Source organism: Acartia tonsa, chromosome 5 (assembly GCF_053477335.1).
Source record: "Acartia tonsa isolate MP-2025a chromosome 5, ASM5347733v1, whole genome shotgun sequence".
In the NCBI taxonomy this organism is placed as follows: Eukaryota; Metazoa; Arthropoda; class Copepoda; order Calanoida; family Acartiidae; genus Acartia; species Acartia tonsa.
In genome coordinates this window covers 12,722,439-12,742,523 of record NC_137264.1, presented here as the reverse complement: position 1 = coordinate 12,742,523, position 20,085 = coordinate 12,722,439, and the positions used below count along the sequence as shown (strand labels likewise).

General features: G+C 33.1%; 1 protein-coding gene across 6 annotated transcripts in view; it reads left to right on the top strand.

Moving 5' to 3' along the window:
- The first annotated feature begins 474 nt into the window (after positions 1–474).
- Positions 475–20,085, top strand: part of LOC145318782 (bestrophin homolog 24-like) — a 38,066-nt gene continuing 18,455 nt past the window's right edge. For 4 of the 6 annotated variants that reach the window (XM_080160337.1, XM_080160336.1, XM_080160338.1 and 1 more), the window contains exons 1-8: positions 475–523; positions 6,119–6,189; positions 7,347–7,395; positions 8,813–8,858; positions 9,232–9,311; positions 9,788–9,843; positions 10,304–10,351; positions 12,441–12,516. In XM_080160337.1, the coding sequence (XP_080016463.1) occupies positions 6,140–6,189; positions 7,347–7,395; positions 8,813–8,858; positions 9,232–9,311; positions 9,788–9,843; positions 10,304–10,351; positions 12,441–12,516 (405 nt within the window). In that variant the 5' untranslated portion in view covers positions 475–523; positions 6,119–6,139. Of the gene's footprint in view, positions 524–6,118; positions 6,190–7,346; positions 7,396–8,812; positions 8,859–9,231; positions 9,312–9,787; positions 9,844–10,303; positions 10,352–12,440; positions 12,517–20,085 lie in introns of those variants that run through there. The other 2 variants (XM_080160340.1, XM_080160341.1) reach the window with 2 other exon arrangements.

The following is a 20,085-nucleotide window of genomic DNA, read 5'->3' as shown; positions in this document are numbered from 1 at the left end:
GATATTATTATTGAAACACCCGCGGCCTCTTTAGGTAAAATGGAGAAAAAAGATTTTTTGGGGTTAAAAATCTTAATATTTTTGGTGAAATTTTATCACAAAATGTCAATTTACACCCCCATAAAAATATCTTTTTTAATTTTTTTCTTTAATTAGTCATTAGTACAGGTATCTGAAAAGTACCTCAATCAAAATTTATTTTCATAAGATGAACATAAATGTATTTTTTGGTGCTTTGAAAAAATTGTGTAAAAAAATCTGGAAAATCATGAAAACTGACAAGAAGTTTTTCACTTCCCTTTTTGAAAATAGCATAAATCCACAAAGAAATTAACATTTTTTTAAAATTTCATTTCTAGCTGTTTACTTACAGCCATTATTAGGTCCTAAGATAGATAAAAGTTGATTTTAAATTTTTTGGATGTCCCGATTTTTGTCAATAGATCCCACTGTGTTTTCCAGTTAACTTTATATATTTTTTAGTTTAGTCTGCGAAGTGAGTTCATCTGGGATGTTTTAAAGGGTATCTTTTAACTATTTTAATTCAAAGAAATTTACGATCTCTCTATCAATGAGGATGATTGAAAAACAAGGATGACAACATCCATACAGTAGCGTGCGAACCGAAGAGGGCATTTGGGGCAATCGCCCCCCTTGCGACCAAAACTAACTAATATTTTTATTTATTTTATGACACATAGTAAAATAGACATACATATATACATGACATAAATAATCACAAACAAGCAGTAAAATTGATCATGTTTAATTAATTACAGTACAATAACAAGGTTAATAATATCCACATAAGACAAAAAAAGTTAATATACGTGTCAAAGGACTAAATAATCTCTCTCGAGGTGATATTCCTAACCTAATAAAATACGCTCCTCTTGTTGTCTTTAATTGATTTTAGTTCAAAGGTGGAGTAAATATTTTTAGGTGCCCTACTAATAAATCCTTGGAAACACCACTTTATGAAAAATTGACAGATTTTTTAAGTGCCATTTGAAGAGGGTAGGATATGTTGATATACCTTTTTAGCTTCTCTACAATTCACTATGGCTGGCAGTTCGTAATGCTAAGGGGGAAATGTGATTTTCTCAACTGCAATTAAAGATAGAAGGCTAAAACTTAATGTTAACATTCCCATCATTATGGAGTATAATTAACTATTAAAAATTCATGGAGATCGGACTGCTTTTCAGGACGTTTTTGGATATTTTTGTATATTTCACAATTCCCCCATTGTTTGGTCTAATTTACAAAATTATCAAAATCAAATTTCGGGTATAGTCCATTTCGTGACATTGCCTCCTAAGGGACGTTTCGTCGTAATTTCACAGTATCTTTTCCCCTATTTACAGCTATTGTGGGGCCAATTGCCTAACCCTGCGGGGAAATCACCTAACCTAACTTTACCTATGTATAATAACCTATTGAAAGCTACTGTGAAAATACAACGAAATTCCCCTTAAGAGGCGTTGCCACGAAAGAGACTATACACCAAAGTTTTTTATATTTCTAAGAGATTTTTATATCTGTAGATGAAAGGACAAGTAATTTATTTTTATTTTTAACATAGTTCTTTATATCTTTGGTTTTTATGGTACGATAAATTTTTTGTGGATTATAATACCAAAAAGAATAAAATTTTTTGTTGTTTCGAGCATTCAGTATGTAATTTACTTTGATTGTCATCACACAACATACAGAAAAAAAAAGATTTGTGACTTTTTCTACCTAAAATATATATTTATTTCAACAAATGCTCTTTAAATCTTCTTGTCAGTATTCTTATTAATGATTTTAATAATAAATTTACCCCTGCCAACAGATTTCAGGGGGGGTAATTACTAGGGTGGGTCGATTCTGGAATTTCACATTAGTAGACATTGGCAAGGGTTACTGGGCCAATATAAAACACTGTAAAACTCGAAAGAGGTTTTTTAATCCAAAAACAACGGGCGCGCGGGGGGTTGAAAATGTGCCCGCCCCCTTATAAAACCAAAAATTGAAATTCCTTCAAACACAGGCATGTTGCATATCAAAATGACCGCATTGAAATGCTGATTACAGATCTGAAAACCGTTTTGAAAAATATTGATTCAGTCTGAAATGATTTTCAAATAACCTACTAAAATGAACAATTTTGACTAAATCAGCTGTTTTTAGGTACTTAATGAGATCTTATTCGCACTAGGAGCAATATTTTTCAAAACGAATTTCAGATTCGTAATCAGCATTTCAATGCGGTCATTTTGATATGCAACATGCCTGTGTTTGACGGATTTTAAATTTTTGGTTTTATAAGGGGGTGGGTACTATTTATACCCCCCGCGCGCCGGCAGCCATAAGAGCCAAGTCACTTTTGAAACTTGAATGGGGATTATCATACATATGTATGACTTCCACAACTTATGATAACAGTAAAATCTAAAAAAGGGTGAAATGGGCCCACCCTAGTAATTACCCCCCCCCATGCAAATTTTACCCCCGGAGTAAAAATTTAAGGGGGGGTAAAAAAAATTTGCGGCGCGCTTCGCACGCCATTTTACCCCCCCCCAAAATAAAAAGCTTGGACGCCCCTGCCCCCCCCCCTTATTTTTGTAAAACTTTTTTTTCGAAGATGCTTTCTAGCTCCCATCCCTTCAGTCATTGCAGGGTGGGGAGAAGGAATGGAGGAGAAGAGATGGAGGTGGGGCAAGGATGGGGGGAAGAGATGGGGGATAGAAAAGGGAAACAGTGATGGGGGAAGGGATGGGGAAGAAGGGATAAGGACTAGAAGGCCCATAATCAAACAATCCCACCTCTTAAAACGCCCTTATTTAAAAATAGTATATTTAATCAAAATGCCCCCCATTAAAAATTTTTTTACAAAATCTTCAAAATACCCCCCCCCCCTAGACAAAGTGCTTCGCACGCCACTGATCCATAAGTAGCCAAGCTCAAAATGAATGGATATCAGGGAAAAAATTACTATAGTGCAGTGTCATACAATAAACATTAAACTTGATAAAATAGGAAAATCATGAAACCTTTAAAATCACGCAACCTTTAAAATCACAAAAATTTAAAAATCTAGGAATCGATCTAGCAACGTAATTAACAGACAAAATTTAGTAAAGCTTCATGGAAATATGTAGAATGATGCTGTACGTATTGGTGCAAAAAATGGGGACAAATTTCAAATTGTTTTGGCGTGTGACATCATACCCCCATCTCTTTTCTAGGGGGTTTCTTTCCTCCTTCCCTTTTCTTTCCCCTCACTTGTGACGTAAATAAACAGCCCCGTCAAATCAATTTAAAAATTGTCCCCATTTTTTGCACCAATACGTACAGCATCATCTCGCTCCCCAATTTATAGATAAATATTATCAAAACTTGGTGAAAATTTGTAGAATGTAAAATTAATTAATCCCCGAATATTTCAGCTCTCTATCTTAAAACATTGAGATAATCACAAAAACTTGAAAATCTAGGAATCGATTTAACAGCCCAATTAACAGACAGATGGACAAAACAAAGTATAGATTAGATGGGCATATGTCTTCATAGGAATCTTAACTGAAAATTTTAGCTGTCTATCTTGAATAGGAGCCGAGAAAATCACGTTTTCCCCATAGCGTTACGTATGGACTGACGAACAGACAAAGTGAATTATAGAGTAGCTTCGCTACTAAAAAAGTATACTTACCAAATATGGCAAAGAAACATCATTTTTGGGATTGTTTATTAGACAACACTACTTCTCCATTCACATATGAGAGAGGGGGGGGGGGGCGAATGAGAGAAGATTTTTGAGTGAGTGGCAGACACCTATTGGGGCAGGAATCCAAAGGGATAAGACAATGGCCGATAAAATGATGTACATCCCAAATGATGATAGACAAAATTACACCTTCTAAAGATTACATTAATGGTTTAAATGTTTGGACTCTCAACTTACTAAACCAACTAATCAAAATTCAATAAAAGTCCCAAAGGTTTTAAAGTCAACGAATAAGGAAATGTTAATATGTATGTCTGTCTGTATGTTTGTATGTCTGTGCGTGTGTACTGAAGGATCTAGCTAACCATAAAACCGATATGTCTCTGCTTTAAAGTCTAGCTTCTAATAGGTACTGGGAAGGATAATAACTATTTCGACCCCCCCCCCCCACCCTTCATATTAAGTACCCCTAGAGGCCTTTAGGGGAGTAGCCGTTTGCGAAAAAAAAGCTATTACATTATATACATTCTTGTATGAAATATTTGTGAAAGAAAAGAAGTTCTTCAAAGTTTTAAAGTTTCTTAATAGTTATTTCTCGCATCGTATTATAAACAGTTTTTCGTGGATATAGAATGTACCTCGGCACCTCGGGGCTAAAAAACTGGTTTTAATCTTGTAATTGTACATTTTTATATTCGTAGAAAATGTTTATAAAATATTCAAAAATATTTAATTTCTTAAAACTATTAGCTTTGACACAGATAGATCTTAAGTCTTTATATCTAAGCCCAATAGGTTCAGATGTAACTGAGATCTTAAGATTCAGACAGACGGACAGACAAAAAGACAATCAGACAGACAGACAGACAGATAAACAGATATATATATCGTTCTACTTTGTATTATAGATATATTTTCAATTAAACAAGGACGGCAACATCCATAAAAGCGAAGTGCTAAAACGGTAGGACAAACAGACATGAACACTTAGTGTCAGAACTGAATCATCAGAATATAAATGTCGATGCAAAATTGTAAGTAAATTTGTTGAAAAACTGCTTGAAACAGAATAATGTTTATGGACATACTTACATTTTTAGGACTTAATGATAGAGTTGCTTCGCTTTTAATATTGTACTTTATTGTCCCAGGAATCAGTATATTAAAAAAAATCAGTAAAATCAGATCAATCGGATAATTAGATTTCATAAAAATTTGTTGTTAAAAAAGTAAAAAAAATCAACATGTTTAAAATGGACGTACGGACATTTTTGTGATGATTATAAGGTTGCTACGCTTTTTAAATCGTACCTAACTACTAGAGGAAATTACCATGCAAAGTTTGAATTCCATAGGACAATTCTAACATGCCTAAATTAACGAAAAAAGCTATCCGTTACGGACGAACCGACCCTAATTATAGAAAAGCTTCGCTTTTAAAAATAATTGTGAATTTAATGGCAAAGCTATGTGGTAGGGGTGAAGCAGTTCAACCCTACTGAGCGAGTCCGATTCAAAAGAGCCCCTAGCCTCAAGGATTCTACCAATAAAGTACTACAAGTAGTTACTGATTAAAAGATATATTTGAACTGAATACATTTATAATAAGGTTACTAGTTTATATACAAAATAGATGATAAATGGGTTAGGTAGAAGAGGGTGTGGGGGAGATGGGGCGGAGCCCCATTCAGGTGAGCAGTAGAGTGGTAGGTTCCCATAAGGGGGAAGGTAGACATCTCCGGAAAAGGGTAGGTTGCTGGGGGCATGAAGGGGAGAGGGGCAGCGCCCCTCCCATTATCAGCGGTGTCCAAGTTGACCGCTGCTTCTGATGTGTAGACAATGCCCAGAGAGGGGCTGGATAGAATGGTGATAAGCTGGGATTAGCGCCGGGGTGTGAGTTGGTAAACACGGAGCATCGCCTACTCTAGAAAAGGCTTGTCCGTATGATGCCGCCTACCACAGCTAATTTTAATTTTTTTTACATTCAAATATTGGAATAGATTCTTTGATATATATTATATTTTTATGCTTGCTTTTTGTAGGGAGGGAGGGGACATTTGGCTGTTTATTACACTAGTCCCCAAAGTCCTATTATAATGTTTTCTTATTCGTTGACTTAACAACTATGGGGACTTTATTGCATTTTGATTGGTTTGTTCATTAAGTTGTTTATTCAAACGTTAGAACCAAGGACGTCCAAGATTTTTTTTTTTATTTGGGAGGGGTGGAAACTACGGCACCCCCAAATTCTTTTGGGTAGAGGGGCCAGAGGGGTAACCCCCCCATCCCCCCCCCCCCCAAGACGTCCCTGGTTTGAACCACTAATTTAATCTATATAAGGGGTAGTTTTGTCTATCATAATTGGATAATTACATCAATTTATCGGCCATTGTCTTATCCCTTTAGGAAGCTGGTATTTCACAAGAGATGGAAATGGGGGAAGCAAAGGCCAACACAGATCAATACCCAGAAAAAAAGTAAGAATCATTTTAAGTTTAAACCAACCCTTTTTTATTAGCAAAGACTAGAGTGGGAATCTGGCTCCACCAATAGAAATATCCTAGAAGAACTGGGCAGACCTGCTATTGGGTAGAAATTGTACATATTTTGGTATGAAAGGCCGTATTGTTTTGATTCTTTCCATTAAAAAAGTCGGCTATAAACGGTCCAATTTCTTAATTAAAACCCGTAGATCAATTAGTTTCAATTGCTTCTAAATTTCGTTAGGTCTGGTATTAGTAACACTACTCCTTAATTTTTTATAGATTTATATACATTTAAAAAAAGAAAAGATACTTTTAAAATTAGATGATAAAATACGAGTCTATTCTCTTTCCATTTTTATAAGCGCAATTTTAATTTTATGACATATGATAATAGTGTGTTTTTAAAAAAATTTTCTTTCATCAATTCATATATTTTAAGACGTTGACGCAATAATATCCTTAATAAAAACAAAACCCTGTATCCCAATATTAAGTATAAATTGTTCTAAAGGTTGACGAGATCTAAAGTCAAATTTGTTTACTATACACTATGCTTCTTGTCTTATAATTCCATTTCCGTTACACAATCAGGGAAATGTGATTTTCTCGACTGTTGTTTTTGATAGACAGCTGAGATTCCTTTGATGACATATGTGCATTTAGCCGTCTGGCTGTTGGTCATGCTTAAAAAGACATCAAACTTATTTCCTTAAAGGTTTCGTGATTTTCTCTGAGCTAATGAGTATTCTTTCTTTTTCTTTTCTTTATTATAATAACTGAAAATCTGCTCTATAATTCACTTTTCCGTTTGAGTTTTTTATCATTTGTTGTCATCCTTGGCATATATTATCATAAGAAACACTTTACCAAAAACCCAAGTTTTGGTATTTTTTAAGGTCAATATTAACACAAAATTTACACTGTCTAAAATCTAAAACAGCAACTTAGTAATTTACATTCCCCCCCTAGTCTGACATATTGACTTTCAAATTAAATAATGTATGAGCTTTGTATTCAGATGCTTATTTTTTACTCGTCCAAATATCATGTCTTTTTATTTATAAACCAACTGAGGATTTATCAAAATCCAAAAATGAAACACTGTGTATTTGACATGAATAACTGTGTTGATCACTCCCTGTATTCAGGTATGTATGGACGCAGGGAAGCCCTAAGTATTGGTACAATAATAAGAAGGTACTCCAAAGTGATGGGGCAATGGACGATAAATTAATATACTCCCTAATATGATTTAAATTACTTTTAAAAATACAATAAAGCTTCATTATATCTCATCTGGTTACGAGGGCCAATATTATTTACAGTTCATTGTCCCGTTGCGGTGGGCAGGTTGCTATTCATGCCAGGGAGGGAACTTTTATTGAATTGATTTATTGGTTCATTTAGTTGAGTGTTTAAACTCTTCAACCACTAATTGTAATCTACATAAGGGGTAAATTTATTTTATATCATTGTCTTATCACTGCATTGCTACTCTGTAAGACGTTGTTTGGTCAATTTCAGGGATACAGGGATGTTAAAATTTCAGGGATACAGGGATGTTAAAATTTTAGGAATTCAGGGATGTTAAAATTTCAGGGATACAGGGATGTTAAAATTTCAGGGATACAGGGATGTTAAAATTTCAGGGATACAGGGATGTTAAAATTTCAGGGATACAGGGATGTTAAAATTTCAGGGATACAGGGATGTTAAAATTTCAGGGATTCAGGGATGTTAAAATTTCAGGGATACAGGGATGTTAAAATTTCAGGGATACAAGGATGTTAAAATTTCAGGGATACATGGATGTTAAAATTTCAGGGATACAGGGATGTTAAAATTTCAGGGATTCAGGGATGTTAAAATTTCAGGGATACAGGGATGTTAAAATTTCAGGGATACAGGGATTTTAAAATTTCAGGGATACAGGGATGTTAAAATTTCAGGGATACAGGAATGTTAAAATTTATTTATGTCTGCTAGGATGATAACAAATTCAGCCATACTGTGTGCGCTAGTCCCCCAAAGTCTTTACAATTAGCGAGAATAAGAAAAGTTGCATTAGATCTAGTACCCAAAGGCTAAGAATTTTAGATCCATTGTCCCAATCCTATAACCCTGGGTCAATAGCATAATAGCCACTATGACCCTACAGGCATCATCTTGGGGCCACAAATCTTAAGGAAAGGGAAGGGGGCAAGGACCTCCAAGGGGGGTGTAAAGTTGTGATTACCCCCCCCCCCCATTTAAAATTTACCCCTACCTTGGGGGTGCCCCAACCATTTGGGAGAGGGTATCTAACCCCCCCCCCCCCCAGAAATTTTACCCCGGGGATGAATTTTTAGGGGGGGGAGGTAAAAAAATTACCCCTGCCAATAGATTTCAGAGGGGTAAAAAAATTTGCGCCATTTTGCTCCCCACTCAAAACAAATTACGTCCCCCCCCCCCAAAAAAAAATAAAAAGCTTGGACGCCCCTGTGAGGGGGGTAATTATATTTTCTTGGGACGATTTTGCTTAGGGGAGTGGAGTATCCTCCCTTAATAACATTAAAAATAATAGAAGGCATGTGTTATACTAGCCATGATTTGTTGATTTTTATCCTTAATTTAGGAAAATTGGGATACAAGATTAAAAACATCAATAGTGGGAAAAACAGGTAATTTTTTTTGTTTGTTAAAGTATAGTGTGACGTCGCAAATCCAGCTGAACAAGTGCAAACTATAGAGTTGGCTCACTCTTCAATCACAAACACAATTAGTTTAAAATATGTACAAGTTTATTTTTTAAAAGTCTACACATGTAACATATATGGCTATATAACAATAATTATCAAGCTATTGCTAGGGAGCGCAGCTACTCAGTTTCAGGAAATTATGTACAAGGTGTAGCATTGCTATAGTCAAGTACCATAATTCTCATAAATTCTTCCTAAATCTCACAAATTCTTACCAATCCTCACAAATTGTTGCTACATTTTGTAAAAGTTTGTATGTATGACACTGATTTGTTGAGTAAATTTCATATTTCAGGTAAAGCACTGTTGGTATATATGATGGTGTATACTATTATTCATTTCATTTACGAATATTTATTGAGTTCAGAACAAAAAGTAAGAGTTTAGAATTTTTCAGTTTTTTTTTTGCTTTTGAGAACCCTTTTTATTCGAATAATTGAATTTAGTATAATAATGAAGCCAGTTTTGTTAGCCCTTTGGAGCTAAAGGCATGTTGTATAAATTAAAGATTTATTTTAATACTTTTGGAAAATTGTCTGTTATTTCATGCTTTACATGATTTTTCAGTATGGCTCAGAACTGGTCCTAATTCACCGGATATTAGTCGGTTTTGAAGCGATGATGGAATAGTATTTTCTTGCATCGTATTATAAACAGCTTTCTGCGGATATAGTACAATTCTTCGGCACCTCGGGGATAAAAAACCTGGTTTTAATCTTATGATTGTACATTATTATATTCGTAGAAAGCTGGATGTAATACGATGCTAGACATAGTTTTTTCGTATGGATGAGAACCGGTTCCTATCCACCAGATTCGAATGAATACGAGAAAAATCTTTATTATCTTAGGTATGGTTTGGTATGGTTAAGAGTGGTATTCGAGTAGGGCTAAATGGATATGGCAGGTTCAACTTTATATTTATTATCAAGAACAATTATGTTTATAAGTATTCATTTTTAGGGATAAAGTAGTTCTTGACAGCTTATACCAACAACGAAATTAATTTGGAAAAACAATCACGAAACCCATATGTAATTTAAGAATTGACGACCTCTACATCTGCCCCCCCCCCAAAAAAAAAAAAATTATTTTAGATTTATTTCGCTTGTTGGTTAATGCCCCCCCCCCCTCTATCTCGGCTCCTGTTACAGTTAGAGACAAAAAAAAAATTCTGATGGTTCTTGTGCATATTTAGAGAAAATTACTTCTTCTAGTCCTAGCGGTCAGACCGCTCCTTAGCCGCTTTTTAACGGCCAGCCGTTACATATTAAAACAGCTGTAGAACGGCCAATTTTAAAGCTAGGATCACCAAATTTTAGGTGGAACTTTTTTTTATAACAAAATTAATTATTATAATTATTTAGAGATTTGACTTTTTTACTTGGATTCTATGTGAACTTTGTTATTAAAAGGTAAATTTAGTTTTTATCACGTATTCAAATATGATATATAGTAAGATTATTAAAAAAGTATGTAACTTTCCATTTTTTTCATTGTGATTAAAAATAGATTACTTAATTAAATTTGAAATCAAATAAGTCCCTTTTTAGAAAGTAGTAGATGTAAAATGATCCATAGAATTTAGATATGCAATCGTTTTTTGTAGACGTCTTATTTTTGAAGTAATTTAATTTTTTTTTAAAAAAAGGTTTGGTTGGTTTTAAGGTATTAAAACGGAACAAAAAAAGAAAATTGCCATTATGAACAAAATTACTAAGATCTTTAATTTGACACCTTACTTTTGTAAATTCTGTTAATTAATTATTGAAAAAATCGATTTTTTTAAACCTCGGTGAATGAAAACTTGGAACTTAAAAGTATCCTACCACAGGCTAGGCATAAATAATATGTGTTTATATATACTTTTAGAATGAGATAAATATTACGAATATGTTCTATGCTAAATGAAAAAAAGTTTACAATATAGTAAATTAATTAATACTGAATATTGATTTTGATTTTTATATTTTTACCTGGATTACCTCGTACGGGCGGGATAGCAGTCTAGGACTTTTCGACTTGATGTACAGTCCAGGTCCTTGATGTACAATCCAGGAAGATTAGAGGTGACTGATACGCACCCTTCTATATCCAAACATCCAAGGATATTAGGTGAACTAACATCCATCAAACCACCAACTCTCTGTTATGCACGACCTTTGTCTGAGAAGTCCTAACTGTGCATGGTAACGAGTTGCACCTGTTTTGGGCCAAGGCATTCCCTCCAATCTAACTATTTATGTGAGAACCACTTTTTACGTCTTTAATTATGACGCGGTGTCGGACCAAGATTCGAACCTATCACCTTCCCGAAGACAAGCGGATGCGCTATGTGTTAAGCCCAGGTCGCGGGTTTATTAGTAGCGAAGCTACTCTATAATTCGAAATGTCCGTCCGTCTGTCTGAGACAAAGTGGGGGAAACGTGATTTTCTCGGCTCCTATAAAAGATAGACAGCTGATATTTTTAGTGAAGATTCCCATGACATATGCGCATCTAATCTATACTTTGTTTTGTCCATCTGTTTGTTTATTGGGGTGCTAGATCGATTCCTAGATTTTTTTATTTTGGTAATTTTCTCGACTCCTTTTTAAGACAGACGACTGAAATTTTGAGGGATTAAGTAAATTTGCATCCTACATATTTTTACTAAGTTTCATTAAGATTTGTATATTGATTGGGGTGCTAGATCGATTCCCAGTTTTTCAAGTTTTAATCATTATCTCAACTCCTGTTCAAGATAAACAGCTGGAATTATACATATTTTCACAAAGTTTAAGAAAGACTTGCTATTGGTTGGGGTGCTAGATATTATACATTTGTAAAAGGTTTCATGATTTATTTCATTTATGTCTTTTTAACATACTCAAAAGACTATTTTTTCCTGATGTCTATAAATAAATTTTGAGCTTCTTTACTTATGGATGTTGTCATCCTTGTTTTTATGTTAATAATATTTATAAGAAAAGGATAAATGTGTTGACGTGATAGGGAAATTAAGAAAAGTTAATTATCTTCAAAAATTAATAAGCAACTCCCTAATATTACAAGAAGGAGGACAAACAGACATAATAATAAGCAGAGTAGCTTTACTTCTAAAATCAGGGTTTTGGCCTAAGGCCGCAATGTACCAGCATATTAGGGAGGGATGGGACATTGGACTGAAAATTTTACTGATCCCTTTTTTGTTTAATTCAAACAAACCTTCAGTATCCAGGAACTTTTTCACCGGTTATTTTGGACCTAAAAGAGAAAATTTTCAAAGGGATAGGAGCATATGTACTGTTTATTACACCAGTCCCCAAAGTTTTATAATAACGTTTTCTTATTCGTTGGCTCAACATCTATGGGAACTTTAATCTACTGAAGGGGTAATTTTGTGTATCATCATTGAGGATCAATCATGAATTTATCGGCCATTGTTTTATCCCTTTAGATCCCTGGGTAATTTTGTTAATCACAATTGGGGGTGGTTCATGGTTGTACATTGAATAATATTTAGATGGTGGGAGCAATATAAGTTGATACCATGGCCGGACACTATGGGACTACTCAATACAGCTCTGACTTTTTATCAGGTACCCCAGGCCTAGCTATTCTAACAATCAATTCTACAGAAAATCACGAAACCTTTGTAAGTATGGTGGGGGTATATCTTGTTCTTTTATGTAACTGAAGAGTGGTGGGTAAGAAGGGGGAGGAAAAGGGAAAAGGGGTTGTGGGAAAATTTTCCTTTAGGATTGTTTGTCAGAATCACATTCCTTTTTCCCTGATCAGATAAATTGTGAATTAGCTTATAGTGCCAAATAAAAAATGACGTCATACAATTTGTCAAGGGTAGGCCAGACATTATACCATTGATCTACTGGCCTATTATTGGTCATTTGTAATGTATGACGTCATTTTTTATTAGGCTTTATAAGGGGCTTCTACAGTGTGTTTTTTTGTACGAGAACTGTTTTAAAAAGCAATTTTACCCCCTTTTATATTTATCAGAATTTAATGATTTATGGCTTATTTTCTTCGTTTTTTAGGACAATTAATTGAGCATCAAAAAATATTTTAGTTTTTATTTTAAAAGTACAGCAAAAAAAATTCAAAATCTAGATGTCAACATCGCAAAATGATTTTAGCGCATTTTTCTTATGCTCAAATCTTCTACCCTTTGCAACAATGGATGCAAAATGATTCAAAGTTAAGACATAGACATAAGAAAATATGCCATTAATAATTAAATTCTGATAAATATAAGTGGGGTAAAATTGCTTTCAAAAAAGTTCTCATAAAAAACACACACTGAATATTGCAGTCTGTTTTTAGAAGCAAAGCTTCTCTATAATTCACTTTGTCTGTCTGTCCGTACGTCAGTCCGTTCATAATGCAATGGGGAAAGTTTGATTCAAGATAGAGGGCTGTTTTTTTGTTTTAAGATTCTATATACCAATATTAAGCATAAGAAAGTGAGAAAAAATCAAATAGAATTTTGTAGAATGACTAAAAACCATCCTAAATTATAAATCATACATAAACATTTGATAGTTTGTCAAAAAAATTCTTTTATTCAATAAATAATACAAATATTTTTTGACTTTAGTAAAGCCATCGACTTTAACAAATTAAAAAGGAGATACTAGTTTTTTTCTTAAACACAGAACTTTTCAGAGTTAAAACATGATTAATACCTTAGTCTCTTCCTTGGAAGTTGTCCAACAATCGAGATCTTTAATATCTATATTTGTATTGATTTGGTAGCATACAGCTGACCATAAGCTTTTTTTTTACCTGGATGTCTATTGTGGAAAAAGCATGGCCTTATGTCGTATTTTATTTTGCCTAAATGGAACCATTCTGTTGTAAAATATGTTATCGATTCTAGATATGAATTTTCATTCTAAAAAGTTCTATAACTGTTTAACCTTTTTCAAAAATCTTGCTTTCTTTCTTTGCACTTCTTTGAACTTGTTTTTTTTTGTCAAAATAATAAAATGTTTTAACAAATAGTCTTAAATATATCAGGTAATATAAATAGAAAAGGATATTCAGAGAGGTTGGCTAAATCTTCTCTTTTTCCCTTTTGACAGATGAACTATCACTTCCTGTTCAACTTACATAAATGTGTCACAAAAAGAAATACATTATACATGAAAACAACTTCATAGTAGCGAAGATACTTTAACTTTGTTTAAATCATAGATAAGCAAACAAAGCTCTTTACAACCGCCCTCTGTTTGCTAGTGGACCAAGGGGGGGGGGGGCAGTTTGTACACTTTGACGTAAACAGTGAGCTCTGAGGCAAATGTTTGTTTGGGTGTGTTAAGTGTTTTAGTTAATTATGAGAAAATATATCAACAGTAACAAAAAACTTCTGAGCAGCAAACTCCCAGTAACCGGCAGCTGCCTAACAGCTGCAGATGGTGGAATAGACATACTATAAATAGATTATGCTTCTGACCCGATTTTTTGTCAAATCTTAAAAGAAACATTATTAGCAGACAATAGTACTGTTTACTTACGACTCAAGCTGAGGTGGATTCTTTAAAAAAATAGACTTACTACTCGATTGTGAGGCAAAATTATTTTGCGAAAAATCATCCAAAAGCTTATTAAAAATTTACAAAAATTAAACAAAATCATATGTCATTAACCCTTTCATGATTTTATTTAATTTTTGTAGATTTTTTATGCTTTGTACTAAGAAAGGATATTGTTTACAGATGACTTTTATCTATGTATGAAATAAAAAAAAACAAGGATGACAACATCCATAAGTAGCGAAGAACAAAAAATCATGGATGGGAATACGTACAAGTAGATTTAAAGTGTATTTATTAAAATCAAGAATAGATTATTTTAATACTGATATCCCAAAAAAGTTTTAAAATTGGATCAAAAACAACAAAGATATGGAAAAATATGTAAAACATATAAAAATAGCCAAAAACCTGCTTAAAGGCAGTCTGACCCCCATGGTTGTATTTTTAAAACGACAGGAAATTTAATTTTTTTATCTTACCTAAAGAATTTGGAAAATTGGACTATATACATCAGAGATATGAAAAATAAGGGAAAAATAAGGGAAAAATTTAAAAATAGCCAAAAACCTGCAAAAAGGCTTTCCGACCGTCATGGTTGTTTTCTTTAACTATCTCACTATTGGCTAGTTTTCTATAAGTACATATCTATTTATCTATTTCAATTTTCCTCCCTCGCCATTACTATCTAAAAGAAAGAAGTAAATATTTAATATTATAAATGATTTTTAAAAGATTTCTTCAATTATATTTTTTATTTACATTACCATCACCAAAGGGTTAATATGATTAAAATTTCGGGTTTAATATTTGAACACTACGGAAGTGTCGCCACAATCGAATTCTTTTAAAACAGAGTTTTCTTAGATTTTCTATATTATGAACATATATTTTTTGTTTATTAAATCAAGATTAAATACTTCAATGTAATTCAAATATCAACATGGATTGAAAAACTTTATTCATTCCATAAACAAATAGAATAAAGGTCGCTTTGGTCAATGAGAGTTTAATGAGGATTATTGGAGCACTATGAGTTTTAAACATTTATTCCTTGGAAAACTTGAACTCATTTATAGACATTTATTTCCTATATAGATCTGACATGGATCTTGAAGCAATAAAGCAGGCTGTTTTGTAAGTGTTAAAAATTGGAAGAATCTATTAAATAAAAGTTATCGCAAATATACTTAGTAAATTGTCTTTTGATTTTGGGCGGTGGTAAAAAATCTTGAAAGTGGAAGTAATCAGCTTATACCAATAACGAAATTAATTCGGAAAAAATCATGAAACTTATACGTGTTTTTCAGCTGTCGTTGGGGGGCAACACATCGTAAAATAGACGACCTCTCCATTTGCCCCCCAAATATTATTTTAGATTTTTTAGTAATAAAGCGCGCAAAGCGCTGGAATTTTTTTAGGGATTATTTATTACTCTCTGAATCTTTTTGTTTTTAATGAAAAGATGAATATGTGATATATAATAGTGGAATAAATTTGAAATAAATTTGAAAATTACTATTTTAACCAATGATGTGTCTACTACATATTTAAAATATTAAGTATTCCAAACCCTAAACGTATCGTATTTCGAGAAAAATCAAAAGGGAATTTAGAGACATGAAAATATTGAAATTGGGGAATATTAATTAACGTCGGCAAGAATTCTATTTCAAAAATATGATATTTATTCCCCTCTCCGTTCGTTCAAAAATACCTCCCTATTTCTATTTTTCTAAATATTCAAATTTCTTAATATTTATTTACGAAGTACTTCGTAAATAAATAGAAGATTTTGAAAAATAATAAATTTTTACGTTTTATATTTCTATTTCAAAATAAATCACGCAATCTTAAATGAAGTATGTTCGTTAAACAATTCCGAAATAAAATTTACTAAATATATTAGACTTTTAGGTTCTTTTTAGATAGATAGATAAACCCATAGATAGATAGAATCGAATAAAAAGAAATAGCCTGAAACCTGTCCATACAACAATACTTAGCTTCCCTAACAATTTAATATTGAGTAGTTAAGCAATTAAGAGAGAGAGAGAGAAAGAGAGAATATGAGAGAGAACGAGAGAGAGAGAGAGAAAGAGAGAGTCAGAGAAAGAGAGAAAGAGAGAGAATGAGAGAAAGAGAGAGAAAGAAAGAGAGAGAGAGAGAGAAAGAGAGAGAGAGAGAGAGAGAGAGAGAGAGAGAATAACATAAAGAGAGAAAGAGAGAGAGAGAGAGAGAGAGAGAGAGAGAGAATAAGAGAAAGATAGATTCAGAGAGAGAGAGAGTAAGAGAGAGAGTAAGAGAGAGAGAGAGAAAGAGACAGACAGAGAGAGATAGAGAGAGAGTCAGAGAGAAAGAGACAGACAGAGAGAGAGAGAGATAATAAGAGAAAGAGAGAGTCAGAGAGAGAGAGAGAGAGAATAACATAAAGAGAGAAAGAGGGAGAGAGAGTTAGAAGGAAAGAGAGAGAGAGAGATAGAGAGAGAGAGTTAGCATAACTTTTGACGGAGAAACTCACTCACACTAAACTATATTAACCAATAGAAAATTTCAGCGGTAAACAAATTAACCAATGACAGATGAGCATTCATATAGGCGCTAAATAAAAAAATATTAGATTTTTGCATTTTAAAGAAATTTATAAACCATACGAACTTACGAAGGAAAAAAATGATATTTAGCGTGATTTTTTTCAACTTTTATAGAAAAGCAAAGTTGTTAGGAATTGCTTTGAGTACAACATATAAAAAAATTAGCCTTCTAGGATCATTGGTTATTGTTTTATCTCTTACGTAAGTTGGTCAAAAATTGATTTTTTTAAATGTTAAGGTAGGGTACTGTGCTTTTTTTCTTCTTAAAATTTTCATAGCCTTCGATTTTTTTAAAAACTATATTTTTATGTTTGGTTATCATATACCATCAGAGGAAATCAATTTGGGCAGGTTTTAGGCTAGATTTAAATTTTTGGACAAAAAAATATGCGATTTTAGGTACATCAATTTTCAAGCCCAAATAAACCGGTTTTAAAATGATTTTTTCAAAACAAAATATAAAAGCAAAGTTGTTAAGCATGAAAAAATCTCTAACATATTAAAAAATTAGCCAGATAGCTCGATTTTTGCTCGTTTTATGATAAAATGAAGGTTTTTTATTTTTTATATAAAACAGGCGCAACTTGTTACCATGCACAGTTGGGACTTCTCAGAAAAAGGTCATGCACCACAGAGAGTTGGTTGTCTGATGGATGTTACTTAACCTAATATTGTTTGGACAGAGAAGGGTGCGTTAAAGTCATCCTTAGTTCTCCTGGATTGCTGGACCAGGACCTGGACAGTACATCAAGTTGATAAGGTCCTTGACTGTAATTCCGCCCGTACGAGGTAATTACGAGGTAAACCAAAGTCTCTAAAGTTTATAATAACATTTTCTTTTCGTTAGCTTAGCAACTTTGGGGACTTTTAATGAATTGGGTGATTGGTTGGGTGATTAAATTGAGTGTCCATCTGTTTCAACCACTATTTGTTATCTACATTTTGTATCATAAATTGGGATATTCATCAATTTATCGGCCATTGTCTCATCTCTTTAGATCCCTCGTTATATTATAACAATTTGTTATACAAAAACCTTTAAATAGCATCTTATGTTATATTTATAGCAGCAAAACTACTCTAGAGATAACTTGGTGCGTCTGTCCATCTGTATGGCTAAGGGGAAACATGAATTTCTTGACTACTATTTAATGTAGAAAGCTAAAATTTTTGGTGAAAACTTGTAAGACCTATGCACATCAAGGCTACATTTGTCTTTCCTTATTATATTATACCAGGGAGGGAGACGACATTGGGCTGTTTATTACACTTGTCCACAAAGTTTTTTTGTCTAACAACTTTGGGGACTTTCAAAGAATAATGATTGGTTAGTTCAATAAGTGTCCTAACGTTTCAACTACTAATTGTAATCTATAGAAGGGGTAATTTTGTGTATCATCTTTGGGGTTGTACATCAATATATCTGCCATTATCTTATCCCTTTAGAGCCCTCGTTAAATTATAACAATTTGTTATGAAAAAATCTTTAAATATCATTTAATGTTATATTTTTTTTAGCAAAGCTACTCTAGAAATAACTTAGTGCGTCTGTCCATCTGTATGGCTAAGGGGAAACATAAATTTCCTGACTACTATTTAAAATGGAAAGCTAAAATTTTTGGTGAAAACTTGTAAGACCTATGCACATCAAGGCTACATACATCTTCCCTTATTATATTATACCAGGGAGGGAGACGACATTGGGCTGTTTATTACACTTGTCCACAAAGTTTTTTTGTCGAACAACTTTGGGGACTTTTGAAGAATAATGGTTGGTTAGTTCAATAAGTGTCTTAACGTTTCAACCACCAATTGTAATCTACAGAAGGGGTAATTTTGTGTATCATCTTTGGGGTTGTACATCAATATATCTGCCATTGTCATATCCCTTTAGATCTCATACATGCTCCATTATTACATTATACTGTTTAAATTTCTTTCTTGAAAACCTTTTTTTAGACAAGATTTTTTTCTAATTCTGTCTGCACGGTCATCAGTTTGTAATTTGGATGGGTTAGAATTGTTCTATTGTTTTCAAACTTTGCATGATGATTCCAATAACAGTTAGGTACGATTTAGAAAGCATAGCAACTCTATGAAAATCCGAATGTCCATTTAAAATAGGGTGATTTTTAACGTTTTTTTTGCAACATTTTTTTGTGTGATATTCATCTGAATTTTGGAATATTGATTCCTATGACAACAATGTTCAAAATCTCTATTAAAATAATTATGTATTATATAAATCCTGGGCAGGCTTTTAACCTCTCCTGGTTTGATTGTAGAGAGGGGGGGGGGGAGGGTAGTTTAACCCCAATTTTTAAAAATCAAGTACAGATTAACTCATAACCATTAAATAAAAATAAATGGGCGGAGACAATAGTCTATGACCGTATTCTAATAGAGATTAATACCTGACCGTTTCGTTTTTTAGGAAATAAATGGGCGGAGATTAATGTCCGTTTTAATATGGGGCGGGGATTAACACACATTCCAATGACCGTTAAGATACACTCATGACCGTTTTAACCACGGCAATTTCAAATAAATATTTGGCAGGGAGGAAGTGGACATTGGGCTGTTTATTACACTAGTCTCTAGGGTTTTAAATTTCTTATTCGTTGGCTTAACAACTTTGGGAATTTTGATTGGTTCATTTAGTTGTGTCAAAACGTTTCAACCACTAACTGTGATCTACATTAGGGATGTGTGTTAATTTAAAGGCCATCGTCATATTCCTTCTGATCCCTGATTTATATAAATAGATTTATCACTGAAAGTGTATTAATGATAAACCCCCATAAATCTTTAATAGTAACCTTTTTATAGACGAATGTTAGGAGTTATACATTATAGAATTGTAGAATAGCTTTGCTATTAAAAAGTTAAGTAGTATGTAGTTGAAATATTGAGAAGATAAATAATATCAATGGTCAGGTTTTAAGCTAGTTTCTCTATAAAATATAAGATATCCCTAGGAACATGGGACGAAGCTACTAGTAAGTTAGAAAGTTTCCCCTCC